The sequence below is a fragment of the Polyodon spathula genome, chromosome 6 (genome assembly GCF_017654505.1).
Source record: "Polyodon spathula isolate WHYD16114869_AA chromosome 6, ASM1765450v1, whole genome shotgun sequence".
Taxonomy (NCBI): Eukaryota; Metazoa; Chordata; class Actinopteri; order Acipenseriformes; family Polyodontidae; genus Polyodon; species Polyodon spathula.
Window position 1 is genome coordinate 17,162,721 of NC_054539.1, and position 14,826 is coordinate 17,177,546.

A 14,826-nucleotide genomic window follows, 5' to 3' on the forward strand; every position below is an offset into this window, starting at 1 on the left:
ATTGGTAGTCATTATGAAATTGCCTCCTCTGTACCTAATAAAACATCTTAGTTGATAAGTCACCATGAAGAATAGGCATATTTTCTTAATAATAGTATCTATAGTACTAGTGCTTTATATCAATTTTAGTATGCAGTTTTGAACCCATGCTGGTAGCGGATGTGGGGTTAAACACCATTTTAGTGCTTGGACTCTATTCATCACAGACTGGCTTTTGAGCTAATCTCTGTTGTTGCAGTAAGTATGAATGAGAGAAGGGAAATAAACACTGCATACATTGTAATTTATAACGATTTGTTTACATAATACAGTACATTCAGTCTCCAAAGGCTTTTGTTTACTACTGTACATTTTAGATTTATAATTTTTTGACGCAGCTGCCTTATTATTAAATTGAAATCCCTATCTGCAATAAAATAGTCAATGACCTGGTTGAAACAAAGCTCTGGACTACTCAATGAAACATAAAAGGGCATTGTTGACAAGATAATAGACTGGAATGGACAAGAAGGAGCCACACAAATTGTTGGGATTAATTCTGTACACCACTGCTAAGAAGTCCACTTTGCTTTTGCCATTGCTCTTAATACACAGCAGATTTCTTTATGCAGATTTCCATGTGCAGTAAATAAATATTTGGAATTAAAAATAAAGAAATAGCTACAATAAAAAGACAAAAAGAAAGTGCAACCTAGCATTTCTGGAGAGATGAAAAATGTCTAAGTAGATGCCAAAACCACAGATCAAAATATCTTCTGTCCTATAAAATGTTACGTATTTTTTAGCAGCAGATCCCAAAACCCCAAAGAAGGATTGCAAATCAGAAAAATGTCTTGTTGACTGCAATAGTAATGCACGGCTTGAAAGACTGCTGTCAACAGTTCTGATCATGACTTGGCTCATTAGACCCAAGGTTCTGAAAGTAACCTGTGAGGAAAACATTCAAGTTTAGGCTCTCATAAAGACCCCAAAATAGAAAGCATTTTTTTTTGGGGGGGGGGGGGGGGGGGGGGGGGGGGCATTTGGAAAAAGTTACAGATTTTTGGCCCTGGGAAGCAGCAGCCTGTTACCATAGAGACTGGTTTTCTTTAAGAAGCAGTTAAGTGACACAGGGCATTAATTTGCTGCTTACCTTGGCAACCGTGAATCATTGTATGCTGTTCCCATGAATTAAAGCTTTTCAGATCCATTAGCACTGACCCACAGGTATCCAAATGCATTTTTAAAAAATCACCAGGGAATGCAAACTGCAATGATAACAATCAAGAACAAGAAATAAAGACATATTATGTCATAGCCATGTGTACAGAAACAAACACTTTCTGTTTTACATCTATTCAAGCTAATCCTTGGCTATCGTCAGGCATTATGCAACTGTGTGGTTGGAGGGCCCTGATTAGCTAGCAACATTCTAGAAGTTTAAAATCTGCCTTATCAGCTGGCTGCCTCATCTCGATGATCAAAATTCAAAACACCTGCAAGATTCAATCAACAGGAACCTTTACTGAAGTCCTGCAAAATGAGGGTACTGCCATCTGTTAACAATAAGACGTGTTATATTCTGTAGATTTATGCTGTTACGTACACTTGACCTTTTTACCTAAAATGATATGAATTTATGGATGTGCGTTCATCTGGTTTATTAATATAAGCATTTATATAACAGTCACTACTTTAACAAAAGCAAAATTATAATAAAGTCTCTGAAATCATTGCTAACAACGATAAAGTGGTGTGGCATTACTGTTTGTTTTAAATTTCACAAAGCTTTAACTTGTGAGTTGAAATCGTTTTCTAAGAAGTCTGATTTGATGAGTTTTCTATGCATCCAATGTTTCCTGACTGTTGTTAAATAAACCTCAAGTAGCTGAATAAGGCTCAGAGTTAGAATGCAGCTCTTTCCAATAAGTCAATTACATCACCCCAGTGCACAGAACTCTGGGTAAATGTTGTATTTGCTGCTATACTTGTCCAAAATAAAACAAAATACTCAATGCTGGACCACAGCGATTTATCTTCCTTAATTGATTTTTCATGTACATGACATTTTTCACATTTGTGGAAAACTGGATATAATCCTATGATACACAACAGTACTGAAAACTGAAGACATCCCTTGACTTTAAGATTGCAGACAAAGGAACCCATCTAATCTCCTAACTCTGCCCTTATAAAAGTTTCCACAGTGTTTTTGCAATGTATTTTTGCAATTTTTATGCTTTATTTCACTTTGCTATGCTTTACTATGGTAAACTTTTATAAGGGTATATTCCAAGCGGTCCACATAACATAGCTCCCTCCAACATGAATCACTCTTCGCTGAGATTCATTTAACAATGTCCTCTGTGGAATTACAAGGTGCGTGACTGGTCGCCCCCAAAATCAGTCACATAGTTATATAGGGGCTACCCCCAGGAGTACTACAACACTTACAAAACCCATTAGTACTTGATGCCCCCAACTATGCTTAAGCACAAACACACACACACACACACACACACACACACACACACACAAAAAGTGTTACTGAGTAGTCCTTAGTAATGCTGAAATTGAGAAAAATAAGCCAAAATAATCATAAAAGGCATGTCACAAAAGAATATGCTTTTGTATGAAAGTCTTACATCTGTGAATTTCTACCTGGCATTGGATCACTTATAATGTAAAACGGAAAACCACAAATTTGGGAAGAGCTGCGTTTTAGCATTGTCCCAAGTACAAGCTTTCCCCCCCTGGCCTCGGGTTTTTTTTAAAGCTGTTTCTGTGTGATGTGGCTTTAACCAGTTGGTCTCCTACTACTTGTATAACTGATTTTCTTTACTCCAGCCCATTAATTAAGAAGCTGATCAGTAATGTATGATGAAGTCATCAGTGTATGAGTTGATAAAACAAAGACACAGTGATGGCAACTTGCAAAAGAAGAAATGTTAAAAAAAAAAGAACAGGAGAGAACGTAATTTCATCCTCCACTGGTTTTGGATTTGATGTCAGAAGGATTTAGGATTTATTGTACTTAAACTTCTACTCAATTTTGCTAAACTTGTTTACAGCATTAAAAGGTAACATTAGGGCTTTCATGGTTAGTCATCTACCAAAACTAAAACAGTACCTTTCTTGTTCTTACCGATATTTGTTTTTATATATATATTTTTTTTACGTTTGTTTTTTATTTGTTAGGATTTCATGTAGTCCAAAAAACTTAACCAAGTCTCTTGAGAGCGGCAAAGGGCATTTGTGGTTATCGTTTGAACTCCTGTTCCGAAAGGAATACATTTCTGAATATGCAGTAAGGGTCCAAAAGAAAAATCAACAATTTTATTTTATTTATTTTTTTCTAATATTCAAAGAAAGGGCCACAGAAAGCTGAACAATTAATTTATTGTTTTGAAACAAATCCATCAATATTTGCATTTAATTTGCATTGGGTATCCAGGAAGACAGCAGCAGCCTAAACTAAAATATTAAAATGAGAAAAAAAAGATTGATGATCCCAAGTCAGTTTACTTTTCTTAACTCTTCTTAAACATATGTTTACATTTAATAAGTTTAATATACTGCATTTCTATTCAAGTGCATTTGAGAAAATATATTTTTAAGTATTATAGATTTCAGAATCAATACTTTCATTGACTTTTGAATTTTACTTTGAACAATGCCTTTTAAATTTTTTGACCTCAACCCAGTTATAATACTGTATTTTATACACACTATTTTATTGTATTTTTCATTTCCTGTAGTTTTTCACATCCGACTAGAATGTTGTGCTTCTGGTTCCCTCAGTACATTGGTCTTTGCACTTAGTCGGTGCTTAGGTTATAATGTTTGGGTGTTTAAGTGTGAAATGGGTATCAGCAATAAAGTGAAAATGTCTTTTCTTCTACTTGAGTCACAGTGTGTTGTTCAAGTGCTGCTAAGGCTGTATAAACAGCTGCCAACTGAGTCCTTACAACAACCATTTAAAGCTCATTAGGGTTTCAACAGACATCATTCGCATTCTAATTGAAGAGCTATTTACTAGACTTTGTTCTACTCCTGTGCCACTTCTGCACACTGCTAATGAAAAGTAAAAGTATTGAATCTTCCCTATGGGTCTTTGTGTTCCTAACAGACAAGGGGATCAACTGGGCCAGGTAACCCAAATGCACAGGCCCAGGACACTGTTGTTAATATGATGTTGTTCTCAAATATTATCTTGTTAGTGAATTTACTCTTCCATAAAGTTTTTCAACTACAACACCAATATATGGCTTTCCCAGTTTTAGTTTCAGTGCTTCTACTTTTTTTTGTAGTTTCAGAACCAATTTCAAACCTTTATTTTATTGGTCAATCTCACAGCATGTGGTTATTATTTATACAAGTCCTTCATCTAAATCAAGATATTTATCATTTTATGTGTGGCTTAGCTGAAATGAGATTTAGTAAACACATACTCGACAATGTAAATGTTATTCATGTGACTTGCTTAACAACAAATTTTGTTCATGCAGAAACATATTAAACACATTGCCTGTAACAGCATCACAAATGTCATAAGCTTAAAAATGTATCTATTCAACAATAAAGATAAGGAGTAAAAACTGAAAAACGCTGAAAAGATTCAAATCCCATATATCTTTTATCTATAATTTCTACCTTTTTGAGGTAATTTACAATTACTGTATTACAATGCACACAGGCTATTTTTCTGTATTTTAAAAACATTATAGAAACTAAGAGCTGGGTTTTGCACTTTGCCTTATTAAGTTGTGAGGAAACTATCCATTCATTCATATTACATCTTTGTTAAAGTAACACACAATAAGAAAATAAATGTAAATAGGAGTCACATTTAAATATGAAACAGGTTTGACTACAGAAAGCAAGTTGTGCCTTATCATTTTAGCACAGTGGAAAACAGGGTCCTATATTTCCATAAAGTTCTCCAAAAAGCAATGTTATTTAAAACTAGGGTGTTGTAAATGAAATGGGATTTTAATTATCTGCTCTTTTTAATCACCAATGGGATATGATTTTTTTGTTACTGTTTTCAAACCTGGGAGGGAAAGCTAATCCCTCCAGAGGCTGGCACCAAGGAGTCTTTAATTTGATTTGGGATTTTATGAGGCTGCCGCGTTGTTCACAAAGGATATCACACTGCTAAGCCCAACAGAGCAAATTAATCAAGAACTTTGTGAAGTGTTTAAAATCATTACCCTCTTGACAATAATGTGTAAAATGTAATGGTTGTGATCCCTAGGGACACTGCACGTAGGTCCCAGTGGTCTTTACAATGTACGGATTCAAGCATGCTTACTGTTGCTTCTTTTTTATGTTTTCAAAACGCTTAATACAGAAAATAGGCATACATATTTCAGTATGTCAGTACTAAGTGTACGCTAAACATATTTTTATATTCTACTATTATACAGGTCAACAGAGTTACAGTGTCACAATATCACAGGGCTTCTTTCTAAACTGGATAACCTAATAGCAGCAACATTTCTTTTTGGATCACAGAGTTATATAGAGGCAAACTGATTCCAAGGGGAGACCCAACTGGCCTTTTCATGTATGTTTGTTTATGCCAGTTTTTACATGGTGACACTGCAAACATTAAAAAAATGAGATTTACTGAGAAAAATGTTTAAAACACAAGACTTGACAAGGTTAAGACAAACGGGCATCTCTCGGGCTACAACAGAATGAAAAGACACCATTTTAGGAATGCGCACACAATCGTCAAGGAAAGTGTCCTTGGTATAATTCAAATGCAATTATCCTTGGATACAGCGAGAAGGTATGTTTAGAAAATTGTTCTGTGGCACGACACAGCTCATACTATTTTACTGGGTACCAGAAAGAACACAGAGTTCAATAAATCTTTACACATGGAAAATAGTTCCCAGAAATAGCCAGTAATGATGCAGAATTTAGTTCACAATTTTTCATAAGAGCTACTGAGAAAATACTAGCAACCACAAATCTTATTAATTTGATGCCATTCAGTCAAAATGGCTTTGTTGAATTTTGTCTCACTTGTCACACTACAAATAAACTCTGTAATTCCCTGTATTTGAGCTTTTTCACAATCGTAAAAAAGCAGGTTAGTTTCATCTAGTAAATCATCTAGTGTTCTGGTAAATAAGTTTCAAACGAGGGATGTGACTATTTTATTGTTCTTCTGGTGTTTGCAGTTCTTTAATTTTTGATAAATGCTATCCGTTTGCTGTTATGAAAATGCTTATTTTGAAATTTCTAAAAGTTAGTCAAAGGCCAATATTGTTTAAATGGGTCATTGTTCATCGCCTATAATGATAGAACGTACATACTCAGTTTTATATATTCTAAAACTAGTATACTCAATAAAACACAAAAAGGCAAACTGTTTTTCCTTTTGTGACTAGCATTTGAATCAATTTCTCTATTAAACTTTTTTTTTGTTATATCTACACGTAAAATATGCATTCAGCAGAGGAATTTCAAAGTCTTAAACTTCAGCCCCCATAACTGGATTATTTTAAGAATTCTACCATCATTTCTACCAAATTCACACCACTGGTGGGAGAGATCACCGGAAACATTTCTCTCTCAGCCAGTCGTCATCTAGTTGTGGAAAATGTAGCAGAGGCCCAGATGTGAAACACATAAAAATTAAATACAAACCATTTATTGTAAACATTAGTTACATTACCATAAAACAGATACATATCCTTTTAGAAGATTTCCTGATGTATACATACATACAGTTTTTTTTTTGTTTTATTTCATGTTCATAAATCAATCTGCTACAATGCAGGTCGATATAGGAACATAGCCACATTAAACTTTCTAATTTGATAGCACAGTTAGGTCCCAGATGTACAGCTATGGCCAAAAGTTTTGTATTACCTACAATTTTAGGATTGAGACATAATTTATAATATGTATACTGGTATAGTGACATAATTTAGATATTTTATTTACTGTCATGAAATCAATGAAATTACAAAATGATATTGCAAAAATCTACCGGAAGCCATAATAGTAGTACAGTATTTTATGTTAGTTTTTTAAATATCACATTTTTCAGTTTGTCAGTTTTTCATGACGTATGTGGAAAACTGTAAAGCGCTACGTAATTCAATATGCTAACATAACATTCAGCAGGTTTCATTCTACTATGTGAAGCAAATTTAATTAGTTCTGTAAGGTGATGCAAAACTTTTGGTCATAGCTGTATATCAAGGGCAAACATACTGGGCTTTTCCAGGTAGCCCGTTGACTGCAATGCAATATAGCGTCTTTATTAAACTGATAAAGAGTGCGGGGTAATTGTTGTCATTAATTCTTGTAGCCCATCCCTACCCTCACTGTACACATAACAATAAATCCAACTGGAGGAGTTCAAATAATTGGCTTATCTCAGATTATACTAGATCACAGTAAATTAACCAAAAGGGTTGGAGATTTATAGTGCCCCTAATAATTACCTACGACTTGGCACCTTGTACACCACTTGTCTTCAGAAGCCAATAATTTGTCACAACGGTTTCTATAATGGGAAGGTAATGCACTCGCCAATAATAGCATATTGGGGAAAAAAAAAGTTATTTACGGTATAAAGAATAAGATATGATAAACAAAACTGTTCTAAATAGATGGTAGTATATATTGGAGAACTGGGATGACATAACAGTAAGGTAGAAATTCAAATAAAATGTGAAAGCATGGCTTGTGTGTGTTAGTAAAAGGTCTGACAACCTTTGCCTTCAGACCATTGCATCAAGTTCTGGATCATGTACTGTTTTCTTATACTTGAAAACTGTCAGTTGAACTGAAATATATCGACTATAGTGATTAGAATTGTGTGGAGGCAGCCAAAGATGCTATGAAATGTTGATTCCACAGGAGCATTGTTCTTGTTCTCGAACTTGTTTTGGTTGGTCATATCTAACCCCCACTCCTTGCCCCCGCCTTAAAATGTACTTCCTGCTAAATTCCTCGCTCATTTGAAGGTAAATACAGAATCACCCTGCTTAACCTTGGACTAAAACAGCTGCATGTCTTCTCTTTGCATCACTATCATTGTCATATTTACAAAGCTTAGATTACATACCATAGAATGAGTGTAGAAAACCACAATCCATGACATTAAAGGCTGACAGACCTGAATTGACTTGGTAATGCCCCAGTAACCACATACTGTACCTCTTGGAGAAAGTTTCTAGCTAAAGCACTGGGCCTTCGGCATTGAAAACTGTGAACTGTGAGAAAGTAGATACATTTAATTGAGATACGAACTAAGAGATAACATAATATTACCAACGCCATGATAACATCAGTGTAAGTGTAACTTTGATCCATGAACTAGAACCGTTTCAGTAGGCTTATGCCAAATTCTACGTACAGTACCAGGGATGCAAATAATGTTTACATGCTGTAAGTACTGTGTGTTTCACAAACCTTTTTCAATATTGTTTACATAGAAAAAATATAAAGTTTAACTAGGCAACAGCTGAAATTTTTGCCTTGGAATATTGAAAATATAAATATGGGAGTTGATTTAAATCTTGGACATCTGTCGGCAGTATGCTGTGTAGAGTACAATACTTCTACTGAGACAGAAAAGCTGAAAGTGAGGATCACCATACATGGCTAAGCTTCCTGTGAGTCTGTGTGCTTGTAGTAAGAGTATGTCTGCTGGCTCATTTGATGCATTCCTTTAGATAGAAGTTTTCTCTGGGAGTATTTCATTTCCGATCTGGTGGCTGGCAAAAAGCAGCACTCGCTTTTATAAGAGCAAGACGGAGAGTGTGGGGCTTGTGTGATCCTTTTTTAAAAATATACAAACACCCAGAGTCTAGCCACTTTCCTGCAATCCTTAAGTCTGTTTAATGTCTTGTAACTGATCAAGCATAATAGGGTATTTCAGGAGGAATGTATCACACCTGTGCCTATAAGTACATAGACTAAACCTTATTTGTAAAATTACAGTCAGCCCACATTTGACAAGGAAATGGGGTAACATTAAAGCATGGGGTAATATATCAAACTGTACTGGGGCTTATTCATAAACGTATGAGTGCTTTTCGAGAATAATTTACTAGAACATGGCTAAAATGTATGCTAACTTCTATGAATATAATATATAAAAAAAAAAAAAATTTAGTTGGATTATAAATATCAACACAGTATATTAAGATACATCTTGAAGGCGATGTAATGGTTTAGTGAATTGCTATTATGTCTCAATCTTGTTCAAGATAAATGAAAACATTTGCACCTGTGTTTATTTATACTGCTCTCAACCTGGTAATTGCCATCTAAAAATATTGCAGCCAGAAAAGAGGAAGTGCAGAATTGTATACCTCCTAGACTGTTACATATTTACACCTGCACCTTCAACAAAACTGAACAATATCAAGTGAGAAGGTAGCTATAAGCTCTACAAGCATGTGAAGAACAACAGAGTCACTACCTAATTCACAAAACTTTTGGAAATGCTAGCAGGTATCCACACCTGGCCCTCTGGCACACTTGGTTGACTTGGTCAGAATAAAGCAAAACCATGCATTGTAAAGAGTTTATTATTAATGGAACCATACACCATAATGGAATTCAGGGGAGGCTGTATTCACCAACATAAGCATTCCAGCATGTCCCATGATTGTACATGATTTGAGGTTTATACTTTTAGAAGACATCTGATACAATTTTTTTTTTGGCAATACAATGCTGTATTATGTGCACAGTGGAATTCTATTAGTGCTGATATGGCACACGGTAAATGTTGGTTGAGTCCAATATTACCATACCTACAATATTAAGAAATTATTATTATTATTATTATTATTATTATTATTATTATTATTATTATTATTATTATTATTATTATTATTATAATAATAATAATAATAATAATAATAATAATAATACTAATAATAATAATAATAATAATACACAAGACAGAAAAAACATGCTTCAGTTTTTTTTTATATTATTTATCTAGAATCTTATTTAAAACTAAATTCAATACAGTTTTATCAAATTCAATTTAATATTGTATTATGATACATCAAATTATGTTCTGGCTGTATTGAGTTTTCAGACAGGAGGAATGTTGGGTGTCAAGAGGTTCACGAGCAATCCGGTGCGAGTCTAGAGGAGGCAGGAAACTAGGAAAGAATGCCAAGAATGTCCTTGTTTGTCCAGGACTCCATTCACTCTGCTGGCACGTCATAGCAGCCAGCAGAGTATAAATACAGGGTGAGAGCCCAGCTTTAGACACAGAACAACTCTACTCGCTAAAAAGAGAGAACTTCAAGAGACAGATCTACAGATCTACAGAAGCTAAAGGCTTAGAGATAACAAGAAAACCTGAAACTCAACGAGATCAACTTGATCAGAGAAATATTTTGCAACTCTACTTGACAAGAAAATCTTGTTCAACATTTTATAAAAATACAGAAAAGATGTCTGCTGGAATGAAAAACCTGAAATTAACTTATTTCATCTTTCTCACCCTGTTTTGCTGGGTAAGTTAATACACTATTTAAAAAAATAAATAATGATATGTGTTGCTTAGTTGGACCAGTTTGAAAGTTTTCTATTGAAGCCAATTGATGTATCCTTGGCTGGTAATATTGTTTACATATATTTGTATTGCTATATAGAGCTATATCACAGATTTATGTAGTGTGTCAAGTAAAACTGTAATAGCTCTTGATTTATTCTAGCAAGGTGAGCTTGCTAACTTAAATGTGTCTGATCACTATATTAGATTTTTCATTTATTTATATTAGATTTTTCAAATAGATCAAGCATACAGTAGCAAGACTAAACATTACTAGATAAAGGCTTTTCTGTTTTTTGGTGAACTTGCAGAGTCTGAATGTGCAGTAAATTCACATTGATGTTCCACACAGGTGTCTGCTCAGGAGTGCAGTGGCGAGTGCAAGTGCCCTGATATGCCCCCTGAATGCCCTGCTGGTGTGAGCTTGGTCATGGATAGTTGTAGATGCTGCAAGGTGTGTGCTAAACAGATCGGGGAGCTCTGCACTGAGAACGACACCTGTGACCATCACAAAGGGCTTTTCTGTGACTTTGGATCCCCTGTGACCCGCAGAATTGGAGTTTGCACAGGTAAGTACATTGTGCAAGCTTATAGATTCAAGTATTGTTACTTTATTACTTTTGTGTGCATGCTGGAACGTAGCTGTTCTCAAAATCTAATTGATGTTATTGTTTCCTCCTGTAGCCAAGGAAGGTTCTCCCTGTATCTTTGGAGGCATGGTGTACAGGAGTGGAGAGAGCTTCCAGAGCAGCTGTAAATATCAGTGCACCTGTCTAGATGGGGGCATTGGCTGTGTGCCCCTCTGCAGCATAGATATCCGCCTTCCAAGCCCAGACTGCCCCATGCCACGACGAGTCAAGGTCCCAGGAAAATGCTGTGAGGAGTGGGTGTGTGATCATCCAAGACAACAAACCATGGTCGGCCCTGCCCTGGCTGGTGAGTTTATCTTTAGGTATATCTGTAATGTTTTGTTAAAACCACACAGCTACTTCCGCAACGTTATGGAGTACCCATGTAAGTTAGCATTTACATTTCATTGCAATATAGAAAGCTTAAGAATACTAAACCTTTAGCATGACGTTCATGTCTTCCTGTAAGGCATCGGTTAGTTAGAAAATGCTTGCTTTGCTAAAGTTACAAGTTTAAATGTTTCCTTTTTTATGGACAATTTGCAGCAAGACTAATCATATTCTCCCTCCTTTTCATCTCACAGCTTACAGAGAAGAAGCCACCTATGGTCCTGACCCTTCCATGATGCGTGCCAACTGCCTGGTTCAGACCACTGAATGGAGTGCTTGCTCCAAGACTTGCGGCATGGGAATCTCCACCAGAGTTACCAATGACAACAGGCAATGCAGGCTGGAGAAGCAAACCAGGTTGTGTCTGGTCAGACCATGCGAGTCACAGATGGAGGAGAGTATTAAGGTAAAAAAAAAAAAACTTTTTCTAAAAACGTATATATATTTTTTTCAATAAGACTGTTGATCAAAGCAGATAGGACAAATATATGTTCAGTCTGGTTTTGGCTATTCAGATTTAAGTTAATAGCCAGCACATTGTATTATAGAAAAAAAAAAAGTATATTTTTGTGTGAATCTTGCATCTGTTTGGTGTTTACACATTTTAAACAAAAAGTTATTTCGAGTCATCTAAATCCCCTCTTATTTATATCTTTGCAGAAAGGAAAGAAGTGTATCCGCACTCCCAGGATCTCCAAGCCCATGAAATTTGAGTTTTCCGGCTGCACCACTACTAAAACCTACAGGCCCAAGTTCTGTGGGGTTTGCACTGATGGCCGCTGCTGCACTCCTCACAGAACAGCCACCCTTCCCGTGGAGTTCAAGTGCCCCGATGGCGAGGTGATGAAGAAGAAGATGATGTTCATCAAGTCCTGCGCCTGCCACTACAACTGCCCTGGGGAGAACGACATCTTCCAGTCCATGTACTACAAAAAAATGCTTGGAGACATGGCTTAAAAAACACAAAAACAAAATACCATTGACTGTTAACTTGAATTGAACAGATAACCATCTCATTTGTAGAGATAACAAAATAGCACAACATATTATGCGTTTCTTTGTTTTTAGAAATGTGTATACATATATATTGTTTCGACATATGTCTGAGGCCAGTTGCCTTATAGACATTTGCCCCTGAGTGGGTTTGAAAAACAGTGACACAAACACACAAAAAAAATGCTGCACTATAGTCCAATACTACCAGGAGGTGGTTGCAAATTGGCAGATGCCACCAAACTGAGGTGAGGTGTCCCACTGACTTGGCAGTTTTGAAACTCATAGCACTTTTGGTTAAGAAGGATGAAGACTTCAATCCAACTGAACCTTGATCCTCTTGCCAGTTGTGTGCTCTTATTTTTTGTTTGTTGTTACAGAACTCTGTCAGTATTGATGACAGGTTACATTTTCAGCATTTGTCTGAAAAAAAAAAACATTCCACCAAGACAAGGTGCTCTGTGAATGTGTTATAATGTTTGATACAGCACTGAAAAAAGCATTGAAAAAAAACCCATTGAATTTAACTTTCTGTTTCAGAATGCTGTAAAACAGTTGTGTCATAAAAAGACTGGATGACCTGTTGGAGTTTCTTTCCTTCAACTGTAATAGTATTGTAAATATTGTACATCTTTTGTACAGTTGTTTATGTTAATTTAAAGTTATGTGCCTTTTTTTTGTTTACTGCTTTGATACTTTTATTGATAGCTTGTTTGTTAAAGTGACTGTTTATTCAACAGTTTGTGTAATGTCTTTCGAGAAGTGTGACCAGAAGTGTGTTACATGTTTGCACTTTTCTAGTTTGGAATAAAGTATTATATATTTTTATATAAATAAGCAATGTGTCACTTTTATTTTTTTCAGTACAGTAATAAAAATGAATACTAGTCATACTGGGATGTTCTAAAGAAATGCAAATAATGCATGCAAGTTATCATCAAAAAATGAATAGATAATTATGATAAAGGTTCCTACTATAAATTATAGTAGTTCATGGAACATTGACAAACCTGTCAAACACTTAATAATAATAAGGTGCCATGCATTTGGTTTTAAAACAATTTAACATATTTAAGAAGGTTATTGCCTGAATTGCAGCCCACATATAAAATGTCTCTTACCTGTAAATGTTTGGTGAATATAAACAAGCGAACTTATCTGCCTTCTGAGTGCACATGGCTAAACTATACATCAACATCACACACAATTGTGGGAGACTGCAGCCAAGGTTACTATTTATTCGGATATGCTTGATACAACAAAACAATATGCTTACAGCATGTAACATAATCATCACAGCATACCTTTTATATCAGGGGTGTCACACTCCAGTCCTCGAGGGCCACAGGGTCTTCTGGTTTTCATTCCAACTTAAGCTCTTAATTAACATAACTAATCTAATTATTTGTTGAATTTGACATATTTAATATTTTTCAAGGTCTTTTACAGTTGATGGTTTTAAAAATGCACTTGATTGAAGGTACACTATGAAACATTTTGAGGCCTGAGAAGAAGTGTTAAATGTGTCCAGGTAATCAAATAATTAGACCAATTAAGTAATTGAGAGCTCAGGTGGAACGAAAGCCAGAAGGCACTGCAACCCTCCAGGAACTGAGTTTGACACCCCTGCTTTATATCAAACGATAGCTACACATCATCTACTGTACAGTATGTGCAGGGGTGCAGTTTGAAGCTATGGCTCTAGATTCTAGCACCAGGGTACCTAACATAACGGCAGCAACATTACATGTTTAATTATTATTATTATTATTATTATTATTATTATTATTATTATTATTATTATTATTTATTCCCTAGCAACCATAGATGATGATAGTTTCTCATTGGGATTGGATTACTCACTTGACCCGCCCACACTCATCCACATACACAGGAGAGAAGGTTTCGTGTGGGAAGTGAGGGGGCCTGGGTTAAGGTGGGGTTTGATCACTGAACACCAGTAGATTCTCTGGTGTTAAACTTTCAAAACAGTTTTGCATACCTGATGTGATATTCTTAAAAAATTACTATGTCAGATATTGTATCATTTTTAGGACATGGGAATGACAAGGACAAATTATATCACCAGTGAACAAAGGATCCTCTAAAAAGGAATAATATAATCCAGATATAGATATTCCACATATTTATTATTGTCTAAGTGACAAACTAGTTGTATTATAGTACTTTCAGTACACTGGGGGTGCTTTATATATATATATATATATATATTATATATATATATATATATATATATATATATATATTAACCAGTAGTGGTGT

The 14,826-nt window shown here is 35.3% G+C and overlaps 1 protein-coding gene across 1 annotated transcript; it reads left to right on the forward strand.

The window, feature by feature from the left end:
• Window positions 1-10,254: 10,254 nt before the first annotated feature.
• On the forward strand, window positions 10,255-13,380 carry ccn2a (cellular communication network factor 2a). The gene is made up of 5 exons (XM_041252318.1): window positions 10,255-10,493; window positions 10,884-11,100; window positions 11,216-11,467; window positions 11,745-11,956; window positions 12,211-13,380. Exons 1-5 carry the CDS (start codon window positions 10,431-10,433, stop codon window positions 12,505-12,507), a joined length of 1,041 nt encoding a protein of 346 aa, XP_041108252.1. The 5' UTR covers window positions 10,255-10,430; the 3' UTR covers window positions 12,508-13,380.
• Window positions 13,381-14,826: the final 1,446 nt, after the last annotated feature.

Coding starts and splice junctions, on each gene's coding strand:
- ccn2a (XM_041252318.1), top strand. CDS start 10,431: ATGTCTGCTGGAATGAAAAACCTGAAATTAACTTATTTCATCTTTCTC. Junction 10,494..10,883: donor TTCTCACCCTGTTTTGCTGG/GTAAGTTAATAC, acceptor TGTTCCACACAG/GTGTCTGCTCAGGAGTGCAG. Junction 11,468..11,744: donor GGTCGGCCCTGCCCTGGCTG/GTGAGTTTATCT, acceptor TTCATCTCACAG/CTTACAGAGAAGAAGCCACC.